Raw genomic sequence first — 20883 nt, 5'->3', positions numbered from 1 at the left:
CAAAGACACATCACACCGTGGTTCCGTAACGCTTAATACCCTTGCCTCACCAATAACCTGCTCACCAATGCTCAGTTTGGGCACTCGGGTCCAGACCTCATTACAGCCTTGGTCCAAACATGGACAAAAGAGCTGAATTCCAGAGGTGAGGTGAGAGTGACTGCCCTTGACATCAAGGCAGCATTTGACCGAGTGTGGTACCAAGGAGCCCTAGTAAAACTGAAGTCAATGGGAATCAGGGGGAAAACTCTCCAGTGGCTGGAGTCATACCTAGCACAAAGGAAGATGGTAGTGGTTGTTGGAGGCCAATTATCTCAGCCCCAGGACATTGCTGCAGGAGTTCCTCAGGGCAGTGTCCTAGGCCCAACCATCTTCAGCTGCTTCATCAATGACCTTCCCTCCATCATAAGTTCAGAAGTGAGGATGTTTGCTGATGTTTGCACAGTGTTCAGTTCCATTCACAACCCCACAGATAATGAAGCGGTCCGTGCCCACATGCAGCAAGACCTGGACAACATTCAGCTAGGGCTGATAAGTAGCAAGTAACGATGGTGCTAGACAAGTGCCAGGCAATGACCATGTCCAACAAGAGAGAATCTAACCACCTCCCCTTGACATTCAACGGCATTACCATCGCTGAATCCCCCACCATCAACATCCTGGGGGTCATCATTGACCAGAAACTTAACTGGACTAGCCATGTAAATACTGTGGCTACAAGAGCAGGTCAGAGGCTGGGTATTCTGCGGCGAGTGACTCACCTCCTGACTCCCCAAAGCCTTTCCACCATCTACAAGGCACAAGTCAGGAGTGTGATGGAATACTCTCCACTTGCCTGTATGAGTGCAGCTCCAACAACACTCAAGAAGCTCGACACCATCCAGGACAAAGCAGCCCGCTTGATTGGCACTCCATCCACCACCTTAAACATTCACTCTCTCCACCAGCGACGCACCGTGTCTGCATTGTGTACCATCTACACGATGCACTGCAGCAACTCGCCAAGGCCTCTTTTACAGCACCTCCCAAACCTGTGACCACTACCATCTAGAAGAACAAGAGCAGCAGGCGCATGAGAGCAACACCACCTGCACATTCCCCTCCAATTCACACACCATCCCGACTTGGAAATGTATCGCCGTTCCTTCATCGTCGCTGGGTCAAAATCCTGGAACTACCTACCTAACAGCACTGTGGGAGAATCTTCACTACACGGACTGCAGCGGTTCAAGAAGGCGGCTCATCACCACCTTCTCAAGGGTAATTAGGGATGGGCAATAAATGCTGGCCTCACCAGTGACGCCCACATCCCATGAATGAATAAAAAAAACCTATCAATCTCTGTTTGTGAAATTTTCAATTGATCTAGCCTCAACAGCTTTTTGAGGGGGAGAGTTCCAGATTTCCACTACCCTTTGTGTGAAGAAGTGCTTTTTGACATCACCCCTGAACGGCCTAGCTATAATTTTAGGGTTGTGCCCCCTTATTCTGGACTCCCCCACCAGAGGAAATAGTTTCTCTGTATCTACCCTATCAACTCCTTTGATCATCTCAATTAGATCACCCCGTAATCTTATATATTCAAGGGAATCCAAGCCTAGTCTATGAAACCTGTCTTCATAATTTAACCCTTTTAGTCCTGGCATAATTTTGTTGAATCTGCGCTGCATGCCCCCCAAGGCCAATATATCCTTCCTGAGGTGCGGTGCCCAGAACTGAATGCAGTACTCCAGGTGGGGTCTAACCAAAGCTCTGTACTCCTATATCATAACTTCCACCCATTTGTATTCCAGCCCTCTTGAGATAAAGGCCAACATTCCATTAGCCTTTTAAATTATTTTTTGTACCTGTCCACCAGCTGTCCACCCACCACTATCGCTGGACCTGTATACACAGACCAGGCCACTCCTGATTGGGCATGTCAGATGAGACCTATCTTTGCGTCTATGCTTCACTGCAGATGCAGTGGCTGAGCTGTGCCACCTGCTGAGACCTGACTTACAACTAACAATGGCTGGGGCAGCTCCACCCATTTCTGTCCACATCACCAGGGCATTAAGCTACTATGCCACAAGATTCTGCCAGACCACCATAGGAGATAACTGCTGGATAAGCTAGTCTGCACTTAATTCCTGTTTCTAGCAAGCGACTGATAACATGTTACTTATTTGTTTAGATTGGAAATGGGGTTCTGCAGCACTATATATGACCTGCTTAGTCTGAGGTCATGTGAAGTCTGAATCTCTTGGCTGGTAGACAGCATGCCAGTTTGAGGTAGCAACTTCCTGTTCCCATTGGCTTTGTCATGTAATGAAATATTGTGCTAGATTTCCTGTCAAATAAAAGGCTGCATGCTAGATCTAAGTAAGGATAACCTCTTGTTCGAGTGTGAACCACCTTGACGATTCATTTAACAAATGTGAAAGAGAAAACACCACAGTAATGGAAGTCAATTCTTTTATTGGCCCTGATCTTAATGGGAGGATGGGAACGATGCTTGCGAGCCCTGAATCAGGGGAGGAGGGAAGCCCGGGGCAAGGGAGGCCCCAGGTTTCCTTGTGGGGTCTGGAGCAGCACTACTGCTCCTCCTAGCCCACAAGGAAAACTGTTTTTTTTAAAAATTTACCTGCCTGGGCCTCTTCTAGCCCACATTTCAGCTCCCAGCAGGATTTGTCTGGCGGGGAAGGCATTGCAGCTCCCCCCACATCATCGGGACTCGATCTGCACATTTAAAGCAGGAACCTGCTGCCTTCTGGCTGGTGAGCCGCTCCCCTGCTAAAAAGAGACCGTTAATATCAAGACCTGGCGGGAAGGCAGTGGGATTGGAGGGGTAAGTTGCTGCCCTTATTTTAATGCCTCCGTCCGTCCGTTTGTCCGGTTTTTGCCAGGCGGGAGGAGGTAAAATTGGGGCCATTGATTTGTAGTCAACTCACAGGGTGGCAGTTGAAGTTACCAATCAGGAAAACTGTAAATCCAGCGAAAGCTGATTGTATTCTGTAGATAATATTTAACAGAAAGGCAAAAATTGAATTATTAGTACGTAGTGCATGTTAACTTGCAGCTAAAAGAACTTCTTTCTCTTGAGGATTATGCCTGTCTGAAGAATTTTGAAGGTACTGATTCCAAATCTTGCCTGTGGGATGTCGCTAACCATTGCTTGAACACATAGATCAGTTCTGCCTCAATCTGTACTGTGATTGTGATGAGAGATTTTCCCCTGGATGTGTGCAGCTTTGTTTACTAACAGCTGTGTTAAAAATAGGAACCCTGAAAATCCATAGGCTGCAAACCTGACGGTTATGTCAGCACCGCACCCTCCAGTGCTGACCATGCTGGAGTTTTCAGGGACATCAGGAGGGCATCTAATTTGCATGGGGCCGAGGGCATACACACCCCTATGGGCACATCTCCAGAACCTGTCTGGCGTGCAGGCCACCATTGGTGGGATGTTACCCAGACTTCCCCCCGCCCCCGCTCCAACCCCATTGAGTGTCCCTTGCAGATTTTTTTCCACAAAAAAATAGAATTAGACAGTCTTAGGGGTCCAGGCCACTTCCCTGACCGGCACCTCCCCCCCCAACTTTGGACTCATTTACACCCATCTGGGGGCTGGTGTACCTTATTTGATTCGGCATATTGGTCTCCAATCCTATGCCTGATCCTGATTGACCCGGGGAAGCGCAAACTCCCGGTGTGGGGAATCCTCGCCCTTGGGCCGTCCCTGGACATTGTTGGTCTTGTGAGAGTTGTGGAGGTCCCGACCCTTACAAGGCCGACTGAAAAATCCTGAAAATAACGGGGACCCAATGCAACCGAGGAAAAGACAGCAGAGAAGCTGTGTAAAGCCAGTGGGATAGAGATTCCGCTCGTTTACTGCAGTAATATCAGCGGACTCTGGGCGGAATAGGCCGAATCAGCGCAAAAGAACGGGGAATTTTTAAGTAAGTGAGTTGCACACAAAACCACTTACTTTAGGGTTTTCCGCATTCTATTCCGCTGGTTTAAGGTTCAATTTGCCTGCATCAGCCTTTGCCCACAAAACTGGCCATGTCCCCAGGTCGACATTGTGAGTTTCCACTGATTGGGTTGTTTCGGGAAGGCTCTTCAAATTGCGCTCATTTTCTTAGGCACACAGGCACTGGTAAGCACGTTTCAAAAGTTTTCACATATCAAAAAATAGGTTACTCACAGGTGGAAGACTAGACACTCTTATTAAAAATGCTAATTTTTTATGAAAAACCCATTTTCAGCTATATTAATAAAACTGCATCAGGTTACCACTCCTAATTACATCAATGAATATTTTTTAATGCAAAAAAAACCCATTATGTTCTATTACACTGCCTGATTGTGCTGGTTCATGGAAGATTTTATGTTTGTGATTATGCAAATACATTTTAGAGGAAACTTGAATAGTAACCTAACCAGCGCAATTTTGGGCGCAATTTCCCGATTGCGCCCAAAGCGGAAACTTTACCCCACTATTTGTAATCATTGAAACGTGCAACATTCCTCGTGCTTTTCAACCATTTGATGAACCTATCCTGTTGTAAGTGGAGGATTGACTGATTTAAATAATGAGAAAGACCACAAAAAAAGATAATCTTACTTTTTTTCTAATTGGTTTAATAATATTATTTAGTGGTATGAGTAGGCCCCAGTTCATAAGGTAGAATTAGTGCTACTTTCAATGGGCTGAAAATCAGGTGATCCATAAAGCTGGTACACTAATCTTCTTGTGCAATATTCTGATTTGTGCTTTAGTTGCATGGGGATTGGCACTGGATGTGCAACATTGTAAAATCTACCCCATAGAGTTAACTTTGTATTCCATGTTTCTCACTGAGTTTCCACCATGTTTTGTGGAGGTCCAGTGTATATTTAACTAAATTAACTAAACTAACAGAATTTAACTAAAAACAGCATTTGAATTTCATATAATCTAGGTTAAAGAACTGCTTTGCCAACTGGAAGATAAAGCAGATCAGTTTTGGAAAAGAAGTGATGTGGAAAAAATGCACAAGGTATTGTGTGATGAACCGTAAGTACCCATTGAAAGAGATACTATATTCTAAATTTTCATTGAACTAGAATATTGGCAAATTGAGGTAAATGCATATAAGACCAATAATTTTTTCCTTTAGTTTCTCTTGGTTTCTGCCAAAGAACATTGGAACATAGGAGCAAAAAGGGTCTTTCAGCCCATGTGGCTTGATTCATCCTTTAAGGGTAAATTTTCCATTTAAGTTTACATGGTCTGAAAATCTGGCGTGCTGTGAACTGGGTATATGATCATCAACTCCAGTGTTCCAATATGCGCTCTCAGTGTGCGCTGCTTTGCACTAGGAGCGCAAAAGTGGAAAATTACCCTTCAGTCCAGCTTTAGGAAATTATTTTACTTCTTTATCCTACCTCAGATCCTTGGCCCCGAACATCGGAAGTCCTTTGATCCTGGCATGAGTGCGCTCCAGGAATCTCTGCCACTCTGCCCACTACAGACACATCCTTTATTCTTAATTTCAAAACCAACTCGATATTTATAAATCTTATTAAAATTTTAATTTTACTCAGGTCAATGGAAATACTTTTAGCCTCTGCCACTAAAGACCATGACGAAGCCTTGAGGGTCACATTAAAAAAACTGATGAAAGCAAGAGATCAGCTTATTTTAAACACGGTAGGTGTGGAAGAAAATGAAGGAAAAAAGTAGAGTTCGGAGGAAGTAATATTTACTTCAACAATGTACCTGATAATCTTTGTTGCAGATTAAACCCTTACTGGAAGAAGCAGCGGAAAAAGCTGTGGAACAATGGAACAGTAATAAATCGTTCATCGACAGAATGGATATATTCAACCCACATTTTAATGGCAGACATCCTGCATACAAGGTATGTAACAGTCGATGTTTCACTTTGATGACTTATTACCTGTATTTTTGGGAATATAACAATACCTCTTCATACTGGGGAACCTTCATAATTGTAATGATTATTGCTATTAATAACCACTTAGATGAAATTGAGGCTCTTGAATGAGTGGAGACAATAGATTATATCGATGCGTAATAAAGCCTTTTGTCCAGCATGAAAAGCTTATAAAATGAGACATTTGGGTGGATTTTCCTGTGTCTAGCACTCAACTATTGTCTGAAAAACAGGCGCTCTGCACAGAAAAACAGGGTGCTAATTTTTTACTTCTGTCCAGCACTTGTATAGCATTACTCCCAAAATTGCTCTGTGGCTTTTCTGGTGGCTGCACCCAAAGAGGGCATAGCAATGTGATAAATACATGTCAGATGGCAGGGTGCAGATCAGAGGCAGACTGCCTTTATAAAAAACAGCTGCTACTGCTTCATGAGCTGCTATTTCGGTACTATTTCCAGTGATGGGGAGGCCAGTTGGCTTCATCTCACCCGATCCACTGGCAGATTCCCAGGCCGAAGAAACTCCCAGCTAAGAATGTGTCCAAAACTTTCTACAGCTTTACCTGAGAGCAGCTGAGGATCCCATTAAATATAACTGTAAATGGCCACCTCCTGACTTGTACCGTTCACGGTTCATGGGCGGGAGCAGGAAGTGCCAGTAGTCAGGAATCAAATGACTTAGTTATAACTCCTGATGCCATTTTTATCTCTGGTAAAGCTGTAGAAAGTTTTGGGAGGCATTTTGCTTACATTAGATAGTGACTTCTTGAAATTCAGACAATTTCAAAGTGCTTGTAGTTGCTTCTGGACCTTGTGAACTCATAAGGGGCTTCTGACAATTAACTTATTTCTTCATGGGAGTCACTCTGGGTATCCCACTCTGGCAAGAGGAGGAGGAGAGGAGCAGGAGCAGCAGCAGGAGAAAGCAGCAAACAGCTGCAGTTCCAGGGAGGGCAGTTAAAAGGAAGTAAGTTTGTAGGAATCCTTACCATCCCAACAGAGTGTATAGGTCCAAGTCCACATACCTGCAGTTCTCTGAGGAGCAGTGCATAAGGAGGCTTCATTACTCTAGGGATGCTGTCACAGAGTTGTGTCACCTCCTGCAACAAGACCTGCAACCCACTGCCAGAGCAAGCACACCATTGCCTGTTGCAGTCAAGGTGACTGCAGCTCTAAACTTCCTTGTCTCTGCCTCTTTCCAGGATGTTGCAGGGGATATCAGTAACATCAGTCAGTCTGCAGTGCATGCTTGCATTAAGCAGCTGACAGAAGCCTTGTTTGCTAAAGCAAACAGTTTCGTCACTTTCTCCCTGGATATCCAGAAGCAGCACAATAGTGATGTGATTTTTGCACCGATATCAAAATTCCCCCAAGTCCAGGATGTCATTGTACTGCACATGTTGCCTTGCAAGCACCTTCAGACAAACCCACTGCCATCATAAATCATAAGTGCTTCCACTCTATTAATGTGTAACTGGTGTGTGATTACAAGAAGTGCATCATGCAAGTCTCTGCCTGCTTTCCTGGCATCTGCCATGAAGCATTTATATTGCAGCAATCTTCCATCCCTCCACTGTTTGCTCCTACACAGAAATGCCCACGCACCAATTGTCACCCTATTGTGAGACCCTAGTGCCTGTCTTAAGTGCTTTCTTGATTTCTTTTGTACTTTTACAAGATGCTCCCCCAGTGGTTGCAGCATGGGAGATGGTAAGCTGCTGTGGCCTCAGTAAAGGGCTCATGAGATGCTCTGGTTGGTGACCTCGAGGAGCTCAGGCCTGAGAGGACCCGGCTGCAGATTGCAGAAAGTCAGCAACTGCTGGGTCGGTCTGACCCAGCTGGCACCAGGGAGGGCATTGGTTCAGGGGGTCACTGAGGTCCGGATGTGTTATCATGAAAGATGGCCTCCTGCGCCATTCCCATTGCGCGACTGCCCCTGCTACAGTGCTGCGGCTCGGCACTTCCACTGATCTGTGGGAGAGCAGAATTTAGGACATCTGTCATCCAAATTCAGCCCCTATCAATTAGGTCTCCAAGTGTATCCAAGGCGGAGGAGGTGGATGAATCGAGCCTGGATGGCCCCAGAATGAGGATCTCTGAGAAATCTACATACTGGGGTCACAGACACAGTTGCAGCATCCATTGAGGTGACCACATGCTCCATGGTCGACTGCAGAATATCGGTACCGTGCACCAGAACTCCACACAAGTTGGTAGTGGACTCCTCCACACTCCCCGACATTGTCGAAGCTCCTTGGCAGGCAGTCCAATGCATTGAAAAATTGTTGGTGCAGAGAAATCATCTTTCTTTTAAAGGATGGGCCCTTAAAGTCTGCATCTCTGTCGTCTTCAGTGAGCTGGCATTGTGGTGAGCTCTTTCCTGCACTGTCCTTGGCACCTCCACCTGCTGCTGCTCACTTATTATTGGGAATCACCCAGTACAGACCCCTCTAACTCACTACCTAAATCATGTGGGGTGCTGATTTCCGTGCTGGTGCTTGGTATGGTAAGAGCAAGTGACCGTGAATCTCCTCGAGGGTTCTTCTCCTCAGTCTGTGACTGGAACACCTGAGTCATCTGATGGACCTAGAAAAAGGGGGGAGGCACAGGATTAGGAAGTAATGACAAGAGTAAGCACCAGAAAATGAGTGGCAGTGTGACGCACCACCAGGCTGCCATGCTGATTGTGTGAGTGAGAGTGTTAAGTAGAAAGAGAAAAGGAAGGGAAGTTGCCCAAATACCTTGCTCTGTGTGTGCAGCCACCTCGACTTCTCCGATGCTGCATGCCCTTTGTCTGTCAGTTACTTTGATGGCGGCCTCTTCCATCAATATCAGTGTTTGAAGAGTGGCAGGACCTCCTCCCTCCTGTTCTGTTCCAGCTTCTCCTGTAGTGTGGCAGTTTCTCCTGCATGGAGTGGAAGTGGATTGCAGACACCCACCGGTTCCAGCAGCTCTAAACCAGGAAACCATTAACCACCTCATTGTGCTTACTGTCTCCTTCACTTAGTTTGCTAAAGTGCTCTCAATGAATGAGATGATTCTGTGCTGTTAACATGTGTGGGGAGCATCAGTCCTCGTACTGCTCCGTCTCTTGCTCCTGGGATGTGCCAGCAACTGGACATGTGGACCTTGCACCCCCGAACAGAGCACATGGACCAACAGATAGCACATTATTATTACTGTGAAGTTAAGGCAATACTTGTGACATGATGTCTGGATGCAGCAATACTTAGAACAGGCAAATGGTGCCTGAAAGTCCAAGGTCCTGCTGGTGCACTCCCACCATAACTTTAGCAGGAGTCCACCGGAAGGGCTGCAATTTATGGCCTTGCATTGGAGTTCCCAATTGGCCTGTTGTGGGTGGAGTCTTTGTCCACCCCAAATTTGGCCATCAATGTAGTAAAGGGCAAAGTTTGGGGTGGGCCTTCTTACGTTGGGCTTCCTGCGTCTCTAACTCTCAAAGGGACCCAACGTAAGTTGAGCGACGTACGCCTGGCCAGATGTAGCTCACCAACAGCCAGTGGCCTGTGTGAGGGTCCAGGCTGGGATCTTAGCCTGGACCTGCACAGAAAATAATAATTAAGAAAAATATATTTTAAAGCAGGCCCCTGACTAAGGGTGTTGCTGGGTGCAGGCTGGCACCATGATACCACCTGGATCAGTATTGTTCAGCTACAGTCTGTGGCCCCTTCAGCGGGTGGGCACCCAAAGTGGTGCAGACACCTGCCATTGCCATGGAAATGAAGGGGCTGCTCACTGACCCTGTAAATATTGGTAGGGTTAGCTGTGGAGGTTCTGGGCAGGTACATCTGAGCATTTAAGCTGAGATGCTCCCCCCTGCGGATTTTAGGAGACTGAAGCATTTGACATGTATGCAAGTGTGTGGATGCCGTCATGGGGTTACTAGTTCCCCACATCAACGAAACTTGATCAGAAGGATCTCATGGCTAATAGATTGCAGTAGGTGGGCCTTCCAGGGCAGCGAAGGTCTTCTGGAAACATGAAGCTCCGGTGGCACTTGTGGCACTTTTGGCTCTAGGATTATACACAAGGTTGGAACAGAACATGCTTTCCTTAAAAATTTGAATTCACAATAAAAGCTAGGGTTACACAGAAAATTCATCCTAAACAATAGCATTAGCTAGCAATTTTTATTTAACATTTATAAAGCACCGTTAACATATAAAAACATTCCACGGTGTTTCACAGAGGTGTGAGGAAAACAGGCACTGACTCAAAGGGGGCAAAGTTTTAAAGAAGGATTTAAAAGGGATCAGAGAGGTGGAGAGGTAGAGGGGTTTAGTTAGAAAATTCCAGACAGGTGCACCTATGCAGTAGACGTTACAATGGCTGGGCAAAGGGAGGGAAGGATCGTTGTAGAAGAGGCTGAAGTCAGAGGAATGGAGTGTTTGGACGAAGTAGTGAAGCTAAAGGAGGTTACAGGGAGGTGCGAGGAGTGATTTAATATCAAGGACAATAATTTTAAATATAAGGTTTTGGGGAACCGGGAGGCAGTGCAGGTCAGCAAGTATTTGGGAGATAGGTGAACAGGACTTGGTGCAGGTTAGGATATGAGCAGCAGAGATTTAGATGAGCTGCAGTTTATGGGGGGTGGAGGTTGGGAGTCCAGGCAGGAGAGCTTTGGAGTAATCAAGTCTGGAAGTGATGAAAGCAGGTATGAGGGTTTCAACAGAAGATGGGATGAGGTAGGGGAAGAGGTGGCCGATGCTATAGACATGGTATTTATGATGGAAACAATATGAGGTTCAGTGCTCAGCTCGATGTGATACAGGACCCTGAGGTTATGAACAATCTGGTTCAGCCTGAGACAGTGGCCGGAGAGGGAAGTTTGGGATGGGAGCTAAAGTCAATGGCTTAATTTCCCAATGTTTAGCTGGAGGTGGTTAAGACTTATCCAAGACTGGATGTCTGACAGGTGGCTCAATTTTCCAGTGAAGTAGCGGATGCGTTGGGATGGGGAGGCTCCGAAAATCGCGGAAATCCCGAGCGGGTTTGGAACCCGGCTCCAACCCGCAGACTTCCGGGTTCCCCATTGATGCGTCTGGGTGCACGCGCGCCTCACAAATGCGCAAGTCCCACCTGCAATTAAAGCCGGCGGGATGATAGTTAAGACACTTATTTAAGCACTTAAAGTACTTAATTTTGTCCACATTAAGACAGGGGTCCGATTTTGAAACATCCCAAGTGTGTTTCCCGTGCTGTGGGAAAAACTCCATGTTCTACCAAACGTGCTTCAGCCGGCAGCCAGTTGGACATTCAAATGCTTGTTTGAAAGATGGGGAGAAAAAGGTGAATTCTTGTTGCAGGGCACTCAGTTCTTTCACACAAGATCATTGTGTTTTCACTGAAAATTCTTACTTTCCACTCAATTCTTCTGTTCACACATATTTAACAACTTTTCGGACCCCCTCAAACTCACACCATCAGGATGGGGGAGTGCCATGGCTGCACTCACCACTACATCCGAGGACGAGCAACATCACCATCCTCGCCTGGCATGGCATGCTATTCCACCACTTGCAGCTTCACAACACAATGCTGCACCACAGGCACCTGCACAAGAGCACAGAGGGCAACAACAGAGAGGGGTCCCGCTTGAGGAGGCCCCATCCACATCTGCCACCCACATGGAGGAGGAGGAGGAGGAACCCATGGGCAGAGCAGTGGCTCACCTGGCTGCTCGTGAGGCCAGGGAGTCACTGATATGTGAACGGTTCTCCTAACATCAGAAAGTGTGAACAGTCCAGTCGTCACACCACCTGGAAAGAGCAGCGCCCACACCAGGCCACCCACCCCTCCCTGCACAAAACAGTCGTGCAACTACACATACACCCACTGTAAAGTGACCCAATGAATGACATCAAGTGTCACCATTCATGGTGAACCTCATGAAAGGGCCCTATCACAAAAGCCAGTCAAAAATGGGCAAGACGTGGCAGTAGTGGTGAGAATCATAAAATTTAATGTCACTTTTACAAAAACTAAATATAAATGAAAAACATGACAGTCTGTTCAACACCCTTGTGCATACACTTTCATGCCCTGACTGCTTAGATGCTTTGGGCCTACGCCCTCTGGGTTTCGGAGCCCATGAGGGCCCCTCCAAAGACTGCTCCACATGCACCTGGGCAGGGCCAGACTTGGCCACCTGGAGAGGAAGCAGCATTGCAGGTACTGGTTGAGAGGGGGGGCAACGGATGAGATATGGGAGCACTTTGAGTGGTGTCCCCACTTCCATGTCCCCTTTTGCCACCCTACTGGAGAACAGTTTGGAGGACATGTATGATGCCTTGGAAACCCAGTTGTAAAGTTTCTGTCTGCCTGTTTAAGGCGGCAGAATGTTGCTCACCCGGAGTCTGAACGGCCGTTGTCAGGGCCTGAATGGACTCATTTGTGAGCCGTGCTTGAAGCTCAACGGAGGCTAGCCTTTTCTCCATTGCAGTCATTCCCGCACTTACCTGCGACACTATCTCAGAGAGTTGCTCACATCCCTGTGACAGTATCTCAGAGATTCCCTCCCGTACCTGAGCCACCATTCCACTCATGCAGGAGTTGGACTCCTCCATCCTCTGCGCTATTGTGGAGAGTGTGCATGGCACCTCTTCCAGTACCTCACAAATATGCTGCTGTCCCTCAATCATTCTCCTTTTAAAGGGTTCCGCATCTGCGTCCAGCTGAGCAGAGCCTGGAGAGGAGTGCTTCCACCGATGTGGACTCTCTGCAGCTGCCCCTGCCACCAGTGTCTGCTCGTGCCCACATGTGCCTGATAACTCACCAGGTGCCAACCCAACTAACTGAGGACTAGGACCTACCGAGGTGTGAGTATCTGCACTGGTGGATGGCTCGCTAAGATGTGACGGTGCGCCCTCAGAGGCCGGCAGGTCCTCTGAGGAATCGTCCTCTGCTGTCGCTGAAGGCCCTGTAAGAGAACAGAAGGCAATATTAAGCATCATCACAGATGTGTCATGTTGCCATGAGCATACTGAGGTGCTGAAGATGGCAAGGCATGTTATCATCAATTGATATTGTGTGTGATAAATGTTAAAGTTGTGTTACCAGACATTTGTGCGGTGCCAGTCTTGGCATCCCCGACGGACAGGCACTCGAGGGCGCGGCTGATCTCCAGCGTCTCCTGCTCTGCATCTGTAAGGATGACGATTTGTTGCGGCCCCCCCCTCCGGTCCTCACCCTCTCACGTGCATTTTGCGCTCTCCTCCTAGAAGGGGAGAAAGAACAGACGTGTGAGTGAGTGATGGTGAAGTAGCCAATTAATGAATGCATTGGTTTGCGTGGGGCTGACCGTGAAAGAGGTGCATCAGAGGGTGAGTATGAGACAGAACCATGACATTAGATGAGGATTGGGTTGAGTGGTAGTGGTGGGGTGACTAATGGGGGGGTGAGAAAGTGCTGAGGAAATGCAGGTAAGTTGAGAATGAGCCTTAAGTGGGTGCGAGGAGTGATGTGATAGAGTAGTCTTGGCATGGATGAGTTGGGGGGTGGGGGTGGTGATGTGGAAGATGGAATGTAAGAGAATCAGTATGTGTACTCACTTTTGCTGACTTAGTTAGGTCATTGAAGTGCTTCCTGCATTGGATCCGGGTGCGGGAGATGTTGCTGCTGCTGGTGACTTCCTCTGCCACCTCGAGCTAGGCCTTCTTGGTGGCAGAGGCCGGCCATTTCCTCCTGTCCGCCATGTGAAACAGATTCTTCCTCCTCCTCACCCCATCCAGTAGCACCTGGAGTGAGGCATCATTGAATCTTGGAGCAGCCTTGCCCCTGTGCTGCTCCATTGTGGTGTGTGGGTGTTTGCTCCAGGAAAAGCCATTGCAGCAATGGCCCTTTAAATAGAGCTCCTCCAGCTGACAGCCTGTGATGCGGGTGCCCAGTCCGCCCGCTGTGCAGCTTTCGGACGGCAAACTCGGAAGCCACGTTAAGTGGCACCAATTCAATTGCGATCGCGTGGGAAACGGACATTTTTTATTGGTCAGGTTACCCACACGCCCATTCACCTGCCACCCCGCCTCCACTCTAATATCGGGGCCAAGGAGACTGATACTTTATGGCTGAAACTATATAAAATGCTGAAAAATGTAAAATTTTTTCCATTTTTTATGTGTTTTTTTCCTCACCACTCAGCACTCACATTCATTATTTTTAGCTTTTCTCCCTAATTGCCAAGTGACATGGACTACCATGACACACTCAGTATTGTAACTCCACAGAAGCAGGGTGAAAACTACAGCTCCTATGATGCATCACTTTCTCTCACATGTACAGAATTTATCAACGGGGCTATTATGTACTCTGCTGTTTTTTTCATTTATGGGTAAAAGTTCTGCTGTGCCACTCCTGGCATGTGCCAGGATGCATAACACAAAATAGTGCACTCCCAGTCTGCAGTTTTTCATTGATTAACTATAATGGATGCAAAATCGCAGGTTGGGAGTATGCAATATTGCAATATGCACTCCCTGTGAGCACCAGAATGGCACAGTGGAATTTTTCCTTCTTATTGATCATGTGAAATGGGTTATCTTAGTGCACTCTACATACTGTAGTTCCACATGAGCACGGTTAAAACTACAACTCCCATGACCCTCTCAGAGGGTCGTGAGTCTATGGAACACCTTTCCCCAGAGAGCGGTGGAGGCAGGGTCATTGAATATTTTTAAGGCTGAGTTAGATAGATTCCTGATTAACAAGGGAGTCAAAGGTTATAATAGATAGACGGGAAAGTTGGGTTGAGGTCACAATCAGATTAGCCATGATCTTATAAAATGGCAGAGTAGGCTCGAGGGGCCGAATGGCCTACTCCAGCTCTTAATTCGTATGTTTGTACGTTTATATGATATGTCTCTCACATACACACACATGAAGTTTGACCATAGTACCCAGTCATCCCCAGCATCCAAGAACTAGGTAAAAAACTTAATTCAAGCTCCAGCCTCCAAACATTAGGGCAGACCAATGTGGAGAAATGTTTCTGCAGGCATTTCTAGCATTAAATAAACAATTTATTGCCTAAGTTTTGTTCTTTTTAAACGAGGGGATTTTTATTGGTTTGTTTTGTTTTACATGTTATTTCTAGCTCTATAGCCTATCCTGAGTGAAATAGGAAAATTCATGTCCAGCAACAGGATGAAGAAATGATTTGAGTGATTTGATTGGTCACTTTTGTGATGCATGCTGGTTGGTGAATGATAACTTTAAAAAAATGGAGAGATATGATTATTTTCTGCTGTTTAATTCTTCCTCATTGGTAATTTGACTAATTTTGATTAATTCAGATGTAATCAATCAGGTATTTGATTGGTAACTAACAGATAAGTGATTATTTGACACCCCTGAAGCCTCACTTTAGCAGTGATTCCTTTGAAAGGTGTTACAGACATACACGAAAGATAAAACTTTCAATTATGAGTAAAAAAAGCAATCATACATGTAATTTATTTCATGTCTGTACAGGTAAAGCTGTATGATATTGCATTTGGATGCCTCAAGATGCCTGACTTCACAAATTTCTTGGGTAAAACTAGAAAAATAATGGAGGAGTATAAGGTATTTATGCTTTACATTGTAATCTAAGTTTGTTTTGATGTCACGATTCTGAAAATTGCCAAAGAAATCAAATGCGCATAAATGTACAGTCCACGAAACAGGACTGGGATGATAGCGGGGTCATGGTGGCTGGTGTAAGTCCCATCTCAAACCTGTAGAGGTGGGCTCAGGAAAATCCAGCCCTCCATGGGTGTAAAATCATGGGTAGATTTTCCATTTATGTGCTCCCTGCGCATGCCAAAGCTCAAATTGTGACATTGCACACCCCAGGCCCGAGATCTTCTGTCTATTAAAATTAATGGACAGAAAATCACGGACTGAGTATAAGAAGTTTCCCAATGTGCCCTCTGTGCATGGGTCAGGAATTCCAAAGCATTCCCCTTATATTCTTAAGTTAATGGGTGTATGTGACAGAAGGCCACATTTTTAAACAATTCTTTCAATAAAGTACAACTTTGTAATATTGTTGGGAAATAACAAGTAAACTTTACTTTTCCCAGTAAGAATGCTACATTTTAAAATGCTGTTGAGATTTTGGAGCCTGGTGTGCCGATGTTTTTAGATGATGACAGTATGGTGGGAAGCTAATTCTGTTGTGGAAAAGGGTGAGTGAAGATCAGGACTTGTAGTAGAGGCTCCCAATGGTGGCAATACATGAACAATATGATACAGGTACCCCAGTACTCTCTGGTCATAGATACATCCTTAGAAAGATGGAATACGCACCAAAGCAGTGAATGTTTTCCGGATACATGACTTGTGAAAGAAGTTTGGAGGTGTAACCAAGCTACTGTAAAATCATAGGTAGAGTTTCTGTTTGCCCAACAGGGAGTGTACCCTCTCTCCCTAGAGAGATGTGCCCTATTTACCTAAGACTAGAGAGCTTGGGTGCAAATTGGCAGAATCGAATCTTATAGGCCCCCATGTACTCACAGTACTGCTGAAATTTGAGCAGCTAATAGCATGCATGCTATCAGAATAAAGCACTAGTAAGTTTCACGATGCTTGTCCAGCTGGGACACCCCTACCTATTAGAGCATTGGCTTGCAGGGTTATTTGGAACGGAGTAGGAAGAATCAAATGCTCACATGGTTTCTCTTTCTGTTTTCTCTCTCAGTCTCATTTTTTTCCACTCTCCATATTTTTCACATGGTCACATACCCCAACCCGCCATTCTTCCAGACACTGACCTTCCCCATGCTCCTAGGCCTCAGTCCCTCCACACCCCCTAGTACTATGTGACTTCACGTTGCCCCTAGTGCTTCCACACTACAGCTTCCATTTGACCTGTATTCCCATCCTCTCCACCCCACAAATGCTCCGACGCATCAAGATAACCCCCATGTACAGACAATCTCAGGCCCACTACTTTGCCCAACCCCAGGTCATTCGCTGGCTCTCAGCACAAAGCAGGGTCCCCACTCCCTCACAGTTCCATGCCTTCTGCCCCATTTAACCACTCCTAACAAACACATGACCTTTGAGCTATGATACACTGATGCAACTCAGATTGTTGTTCTTTCCTATATATCAGAGTATTTCTGTATTGATTGAACATTGAATAATCCCACCAATGTCAATTGAATATGTCGGGTGCAAGAGCTCAGGGGCACGCTCGGACATACTATAAAAATGTTGTGCCAACGCCCCCTTGCAGGTGGGCCCCATGTTCAAATGGGAATCAATCCCTCTGGGATCCATTGGGCGTTTGAAAATGACATTGTGAGATCCACATACAGCCCTGTGCTTCCTGCAGTTGTCCGTACTGCTGGCTGTACACATGGCGCAAATGGTAGGATTTCCAGGAGAACCTGGGATTCTGGCAGACCTGTCGTTAAAACTGATGTCAGTATGGGGAGTGAGGGTGGGGGAGGGGCGAATGGGTGGAAAAAGCTTCCACGCCCTTCCATCAGAAGCTCACATGGAAATCAGCAAGGGGCAGAAACCCGGCAGAGATGAGTTCTTCCCCAATTTCTGGCTCCTCTACTCCCAGAATGTTTTATTTCTACCCCAAAAAGGAATGAATTTTTTGGCAATAATCTATTTAAGTTTTATTTAATAAGTTACACATACCTTACTAGAAATTTTACAAACTTTACAAATGTTTTCTTTCTTAATAACCTAATGTGATGAGACATATATTGACCTATTCAGCATTTGTAAAATAGAAAGATCCTGTCGTTTCTGAAGGCTTCTGTCTTCCTCGATGCACCGTTTTGTCCGTTAACCTTTTTTCCCCATTTTTGTATAATTTGTTACTTAAAGGGGCTTCTCAAACCCTATCGTAAAAGTATTTTGGATTACATCCATATTAATTCTTAATGCAGATGTACATTATTCAGAAAATAAGAATTACTATGTTTGGTAACACTATCAGCTATAGGAAACATATAAGAGCAAATTCAGCAAGCCTGTGCATCCAGCATGAAGTCTCACCACCCGAGAATGCAAATAGGGCTACAACACTATGGTGCTGATTCTCCCAAGTTGTGGCCCTAACCAGTGAAGCATTGTCCAGGGATAAACCCTGTAGTTCTACAATAAAAACAGAAAATGCTGGAAATACACAGAAGCACCGTCAGAATCTGCAAGAAGAAAAGCTGGCACTTTTCAAAAATCTGTTTATAGGCTATTATTACATTACAACAGTGACTACACTTTAAAAGTACTTAATTGGTTGTGAAGCGCTTTTAGATATCTTGAGGATATGAAAGATGTTTTATAAACTCAGATTCTTTCTTATTAAACCCATTATGTGGCTCTTCATAATAACAGTTAGCATATTTATACTCTGATCGTTACACATGATTTTTCCCACCTCTTTGTTTGGCCAGATCTATAAAAGGGCTCTCCTAGCTGTCACTGAGTAAAGCCTCTGAGCCATACAACCCAAGAAGGTGTCTGATTCCACCTCTGGTCTGTGTTAATTCAGTGACAGCAGCAGTAGTAGCATTATAATTCTCTGTGGTGGCTCTGGGTTAGTAAGAGGAAATTGTCCAAGGTTTTTCCACTCCTGATTGATATGCAGTGTCCGATTGGAAGTATTGTACACGTGTGGACACTGGGTGCAGACAAGATTGAGCCGCGTAGTGTTGTCCTCCACAAATAGATAACATACAAACACTCACTGTCAAAGCTCACAAATGGATAGTGGCCACTACTTGAGCTTGAGGAATGTACTCGAGAGTGACCAGTGACCATGGAATAGCACCACAGTGAGAGTCAATATCAAGTCAAGAAAGGAAAGGATCAAAGAAACAGTTCCTCCTGTCTTCCTGTATCAGTTCCAACATATTAACATCAGAAAAGAAGAGCAAGAAAAGACATGAGGCCCATCATGCCTGTCCCAACCAGTTGACTGTGCAACCTTGCACACTGTCCGCATACCACCTAGCAACACTTTGCAGTAACAGGAAAATCTGCTCCATCTATTTTCCAATATTGATGGAGCTGTGTGTATTCTAGTCATTTCTGTTTTTATTTCAGCAGTCACAGTTTTTTTTTACCATTGTCACATAATTTTACAGAAGCTGTTCAAGATCTTTTTGCCCACAGGAATGTGCCATTAATGATCTTAGCAAATTTCTTGCCATAAATCTTGAAAAAGACATTGACAAAATGCAAAGCCTTGTTCGCCTGGCAGCGGAAAGGGAATTGGATGGAGCCATTGACTGGTAAGTGCATTCAAAGACAGAATTTTTTTAACGTCTGTAACTCTCGATGAATTGCATAATAAAGGAGTTTAAGTGCAATTTATTTTCTCTTTGATGTTGAAATTACCACTCTTTAAGGTATTTCCTGCTCTCCCTCTTTCTCTCTATTCCACGTACTGGGATAGATTTTTATCTTTACTGCCTGGGCGTAAATCATCACCTGGGCGGAGCACGCAGGGAAATATAGGATGGGGTGGAAAGTACGCCCATAACACAGCCTGCCTGAATTTTCTCCCATTTCAACTATTTGGCTACTTGCTTGCCAGGGTCAACTGATAAAGGTGGAACAAATCAAAAGCAAAATACTGCAGATGCTGGAAATCTGAAATAAAAACAGAAAATGTTGGAGAAGCTCAGGGAGTCAGGTAGCATCTGTGGAGAAAGAAACAGAGTTAACGTTTCAGGTCGAAGACATTTCGTCAGAACTTCCGTCCAGCTTCTCCAACATTTTCTGTTTTTATGATAAAGGTGGAAATGCTTTTTTAAGAGGACAATTCCTGGATTCAAACTTTTGCTTGCTACTCTTTCATTTCAGCACCAATTTGTCCACCGTACAGTTACTGACCTGGCCTTCACCTGCCTCTGCAAAAATCTCTGGAGTCCAAATTTAATTTTCACCTAAACCCACTGCAAAGGCAGCAACATGGGTTTCCCCATTGGAGGCCCCTTGTTTATGACAGTAAGAGGAAGAGAAGAAATGCAACAAATTAAGGCATGTTAGATGTCAGAGGAGGAAAATGAAACAATCCAGCCACTACTCAGCAGCCAGAGTGTACTGACCCTGGTGCTCCCACCAAGAACTCATCCAGGAGCTGTGCATGAAAAGACTACTCTTCAGTAAGGAAACCTTAGGTGATCTCTAGTCCACCTCCACTGTTCAAACTGCTCTCCCAAAGACTGTTACAGCCACCTCAGCCCTCAATTCTTTTGCACTGGATCTTTCCAGGATGGTTCAGGGGAATTCATGGACATAATTCAGTGTTCACTGCCGACCTGCATACAACAGGTGACTGATGCCTTGTTTGAAAAGGTAGGCCAGTTTCACAACGTCTTCCTGGCAGAAAAATGGCAGGGCTATAAACTTTTACAGAGTGCCTGGTTTTCCCAAAGTGCAATGAGTTATAGATGGTACACATGTAAACCTTCCAGGTCCCATCTTTAGACAATTAAACAACGAACGGGAGGAGGAGGCTCTGTAAACATCCCCATCCTCAACGATGGCGGAGTCCAGCACGTGAGTGCAAAAGACAAGGCTGAAGCGTTTGCAACCAAGTTCAGCCAGAAGTGCCGAGTGGATGATACATCTCGGCCGCCTTCCGATATCCCCACCATCACAGAAGCCAGTCTTCAGCCAATTCGCTTCACTCCACGTGATATCAAGAAACGGCTGAGTGCCCTGGATACAGCAAAGGCCAAGGGCCCCAACAACATCCCGGCTGTAGTGCTGAAGACTTGTGCTCCAGAACTAGCTGTGCCTCTAGCCAAGCTGTTCCAGTACAGCGACAACACTGGCATCTACCCGACAAAGTGGAAAATTGCCCAGGTACGTCCTGTCCACAAAAAGCAGGACAAATCCAATCCAGCCAATTACCGTCCCATCAGTCTACTCTCAATCATCAGCAAAGTGATGGAAGGTGTCGTCGACAGTGCTATCAAGCGGCACTTACC

At 45.6% G+C, this 20883-nt stretch overlaps 1 protein-coding gene across 1 annotated transcript in view; it reads left to right on the top strand.

The window, feature by feature from the left end:
- LOC137337941 (uncharacterized) overlaps positions 1-20883 on the top strand; it is a 104925-nt gene that overhangs the window by 58804 nt on the left and 25238 nt on the right. Inside the window, exons 15-19 of the mRNA XM_068001779.1 lie at positions 4947-5041; positions 5572-5677; positions 5766-5888; positions 15410-15502; positions 19058-19176. Coding sequence (XP_067857880.1) covers positions 4947-5041; positions 5572-5677; positions 5766-5888; positions 15410-15502; positions 19058-19176 — 536 coding nt within the window. The remainder of the gene's footprint in view (positions 1-4946; positions 5042-5571; positions 5678-5765; positions 5889-15409; positions 15503-19057; positions 19177-20883) is intronic.

Source organism: Heptranchias perlo, chromosome 1 (assembly GCF_035084215.1).
Source record: "Heptranchias perlo isolate sHepPer1 chromosome 1, sHepPer1.hap1, whole genome shotgun sequence".
NCBI lineage: Eukaryota > Metazoa > Chordata > Chondrichthyes > Hexanchiformes > Hexanchidae > Heptranchias > Heptranchias perlo.
Note: the sequence above shows the minus strand (reverse complement) of the source record. Positions and strands in the feature narration are given on the sequence as shown.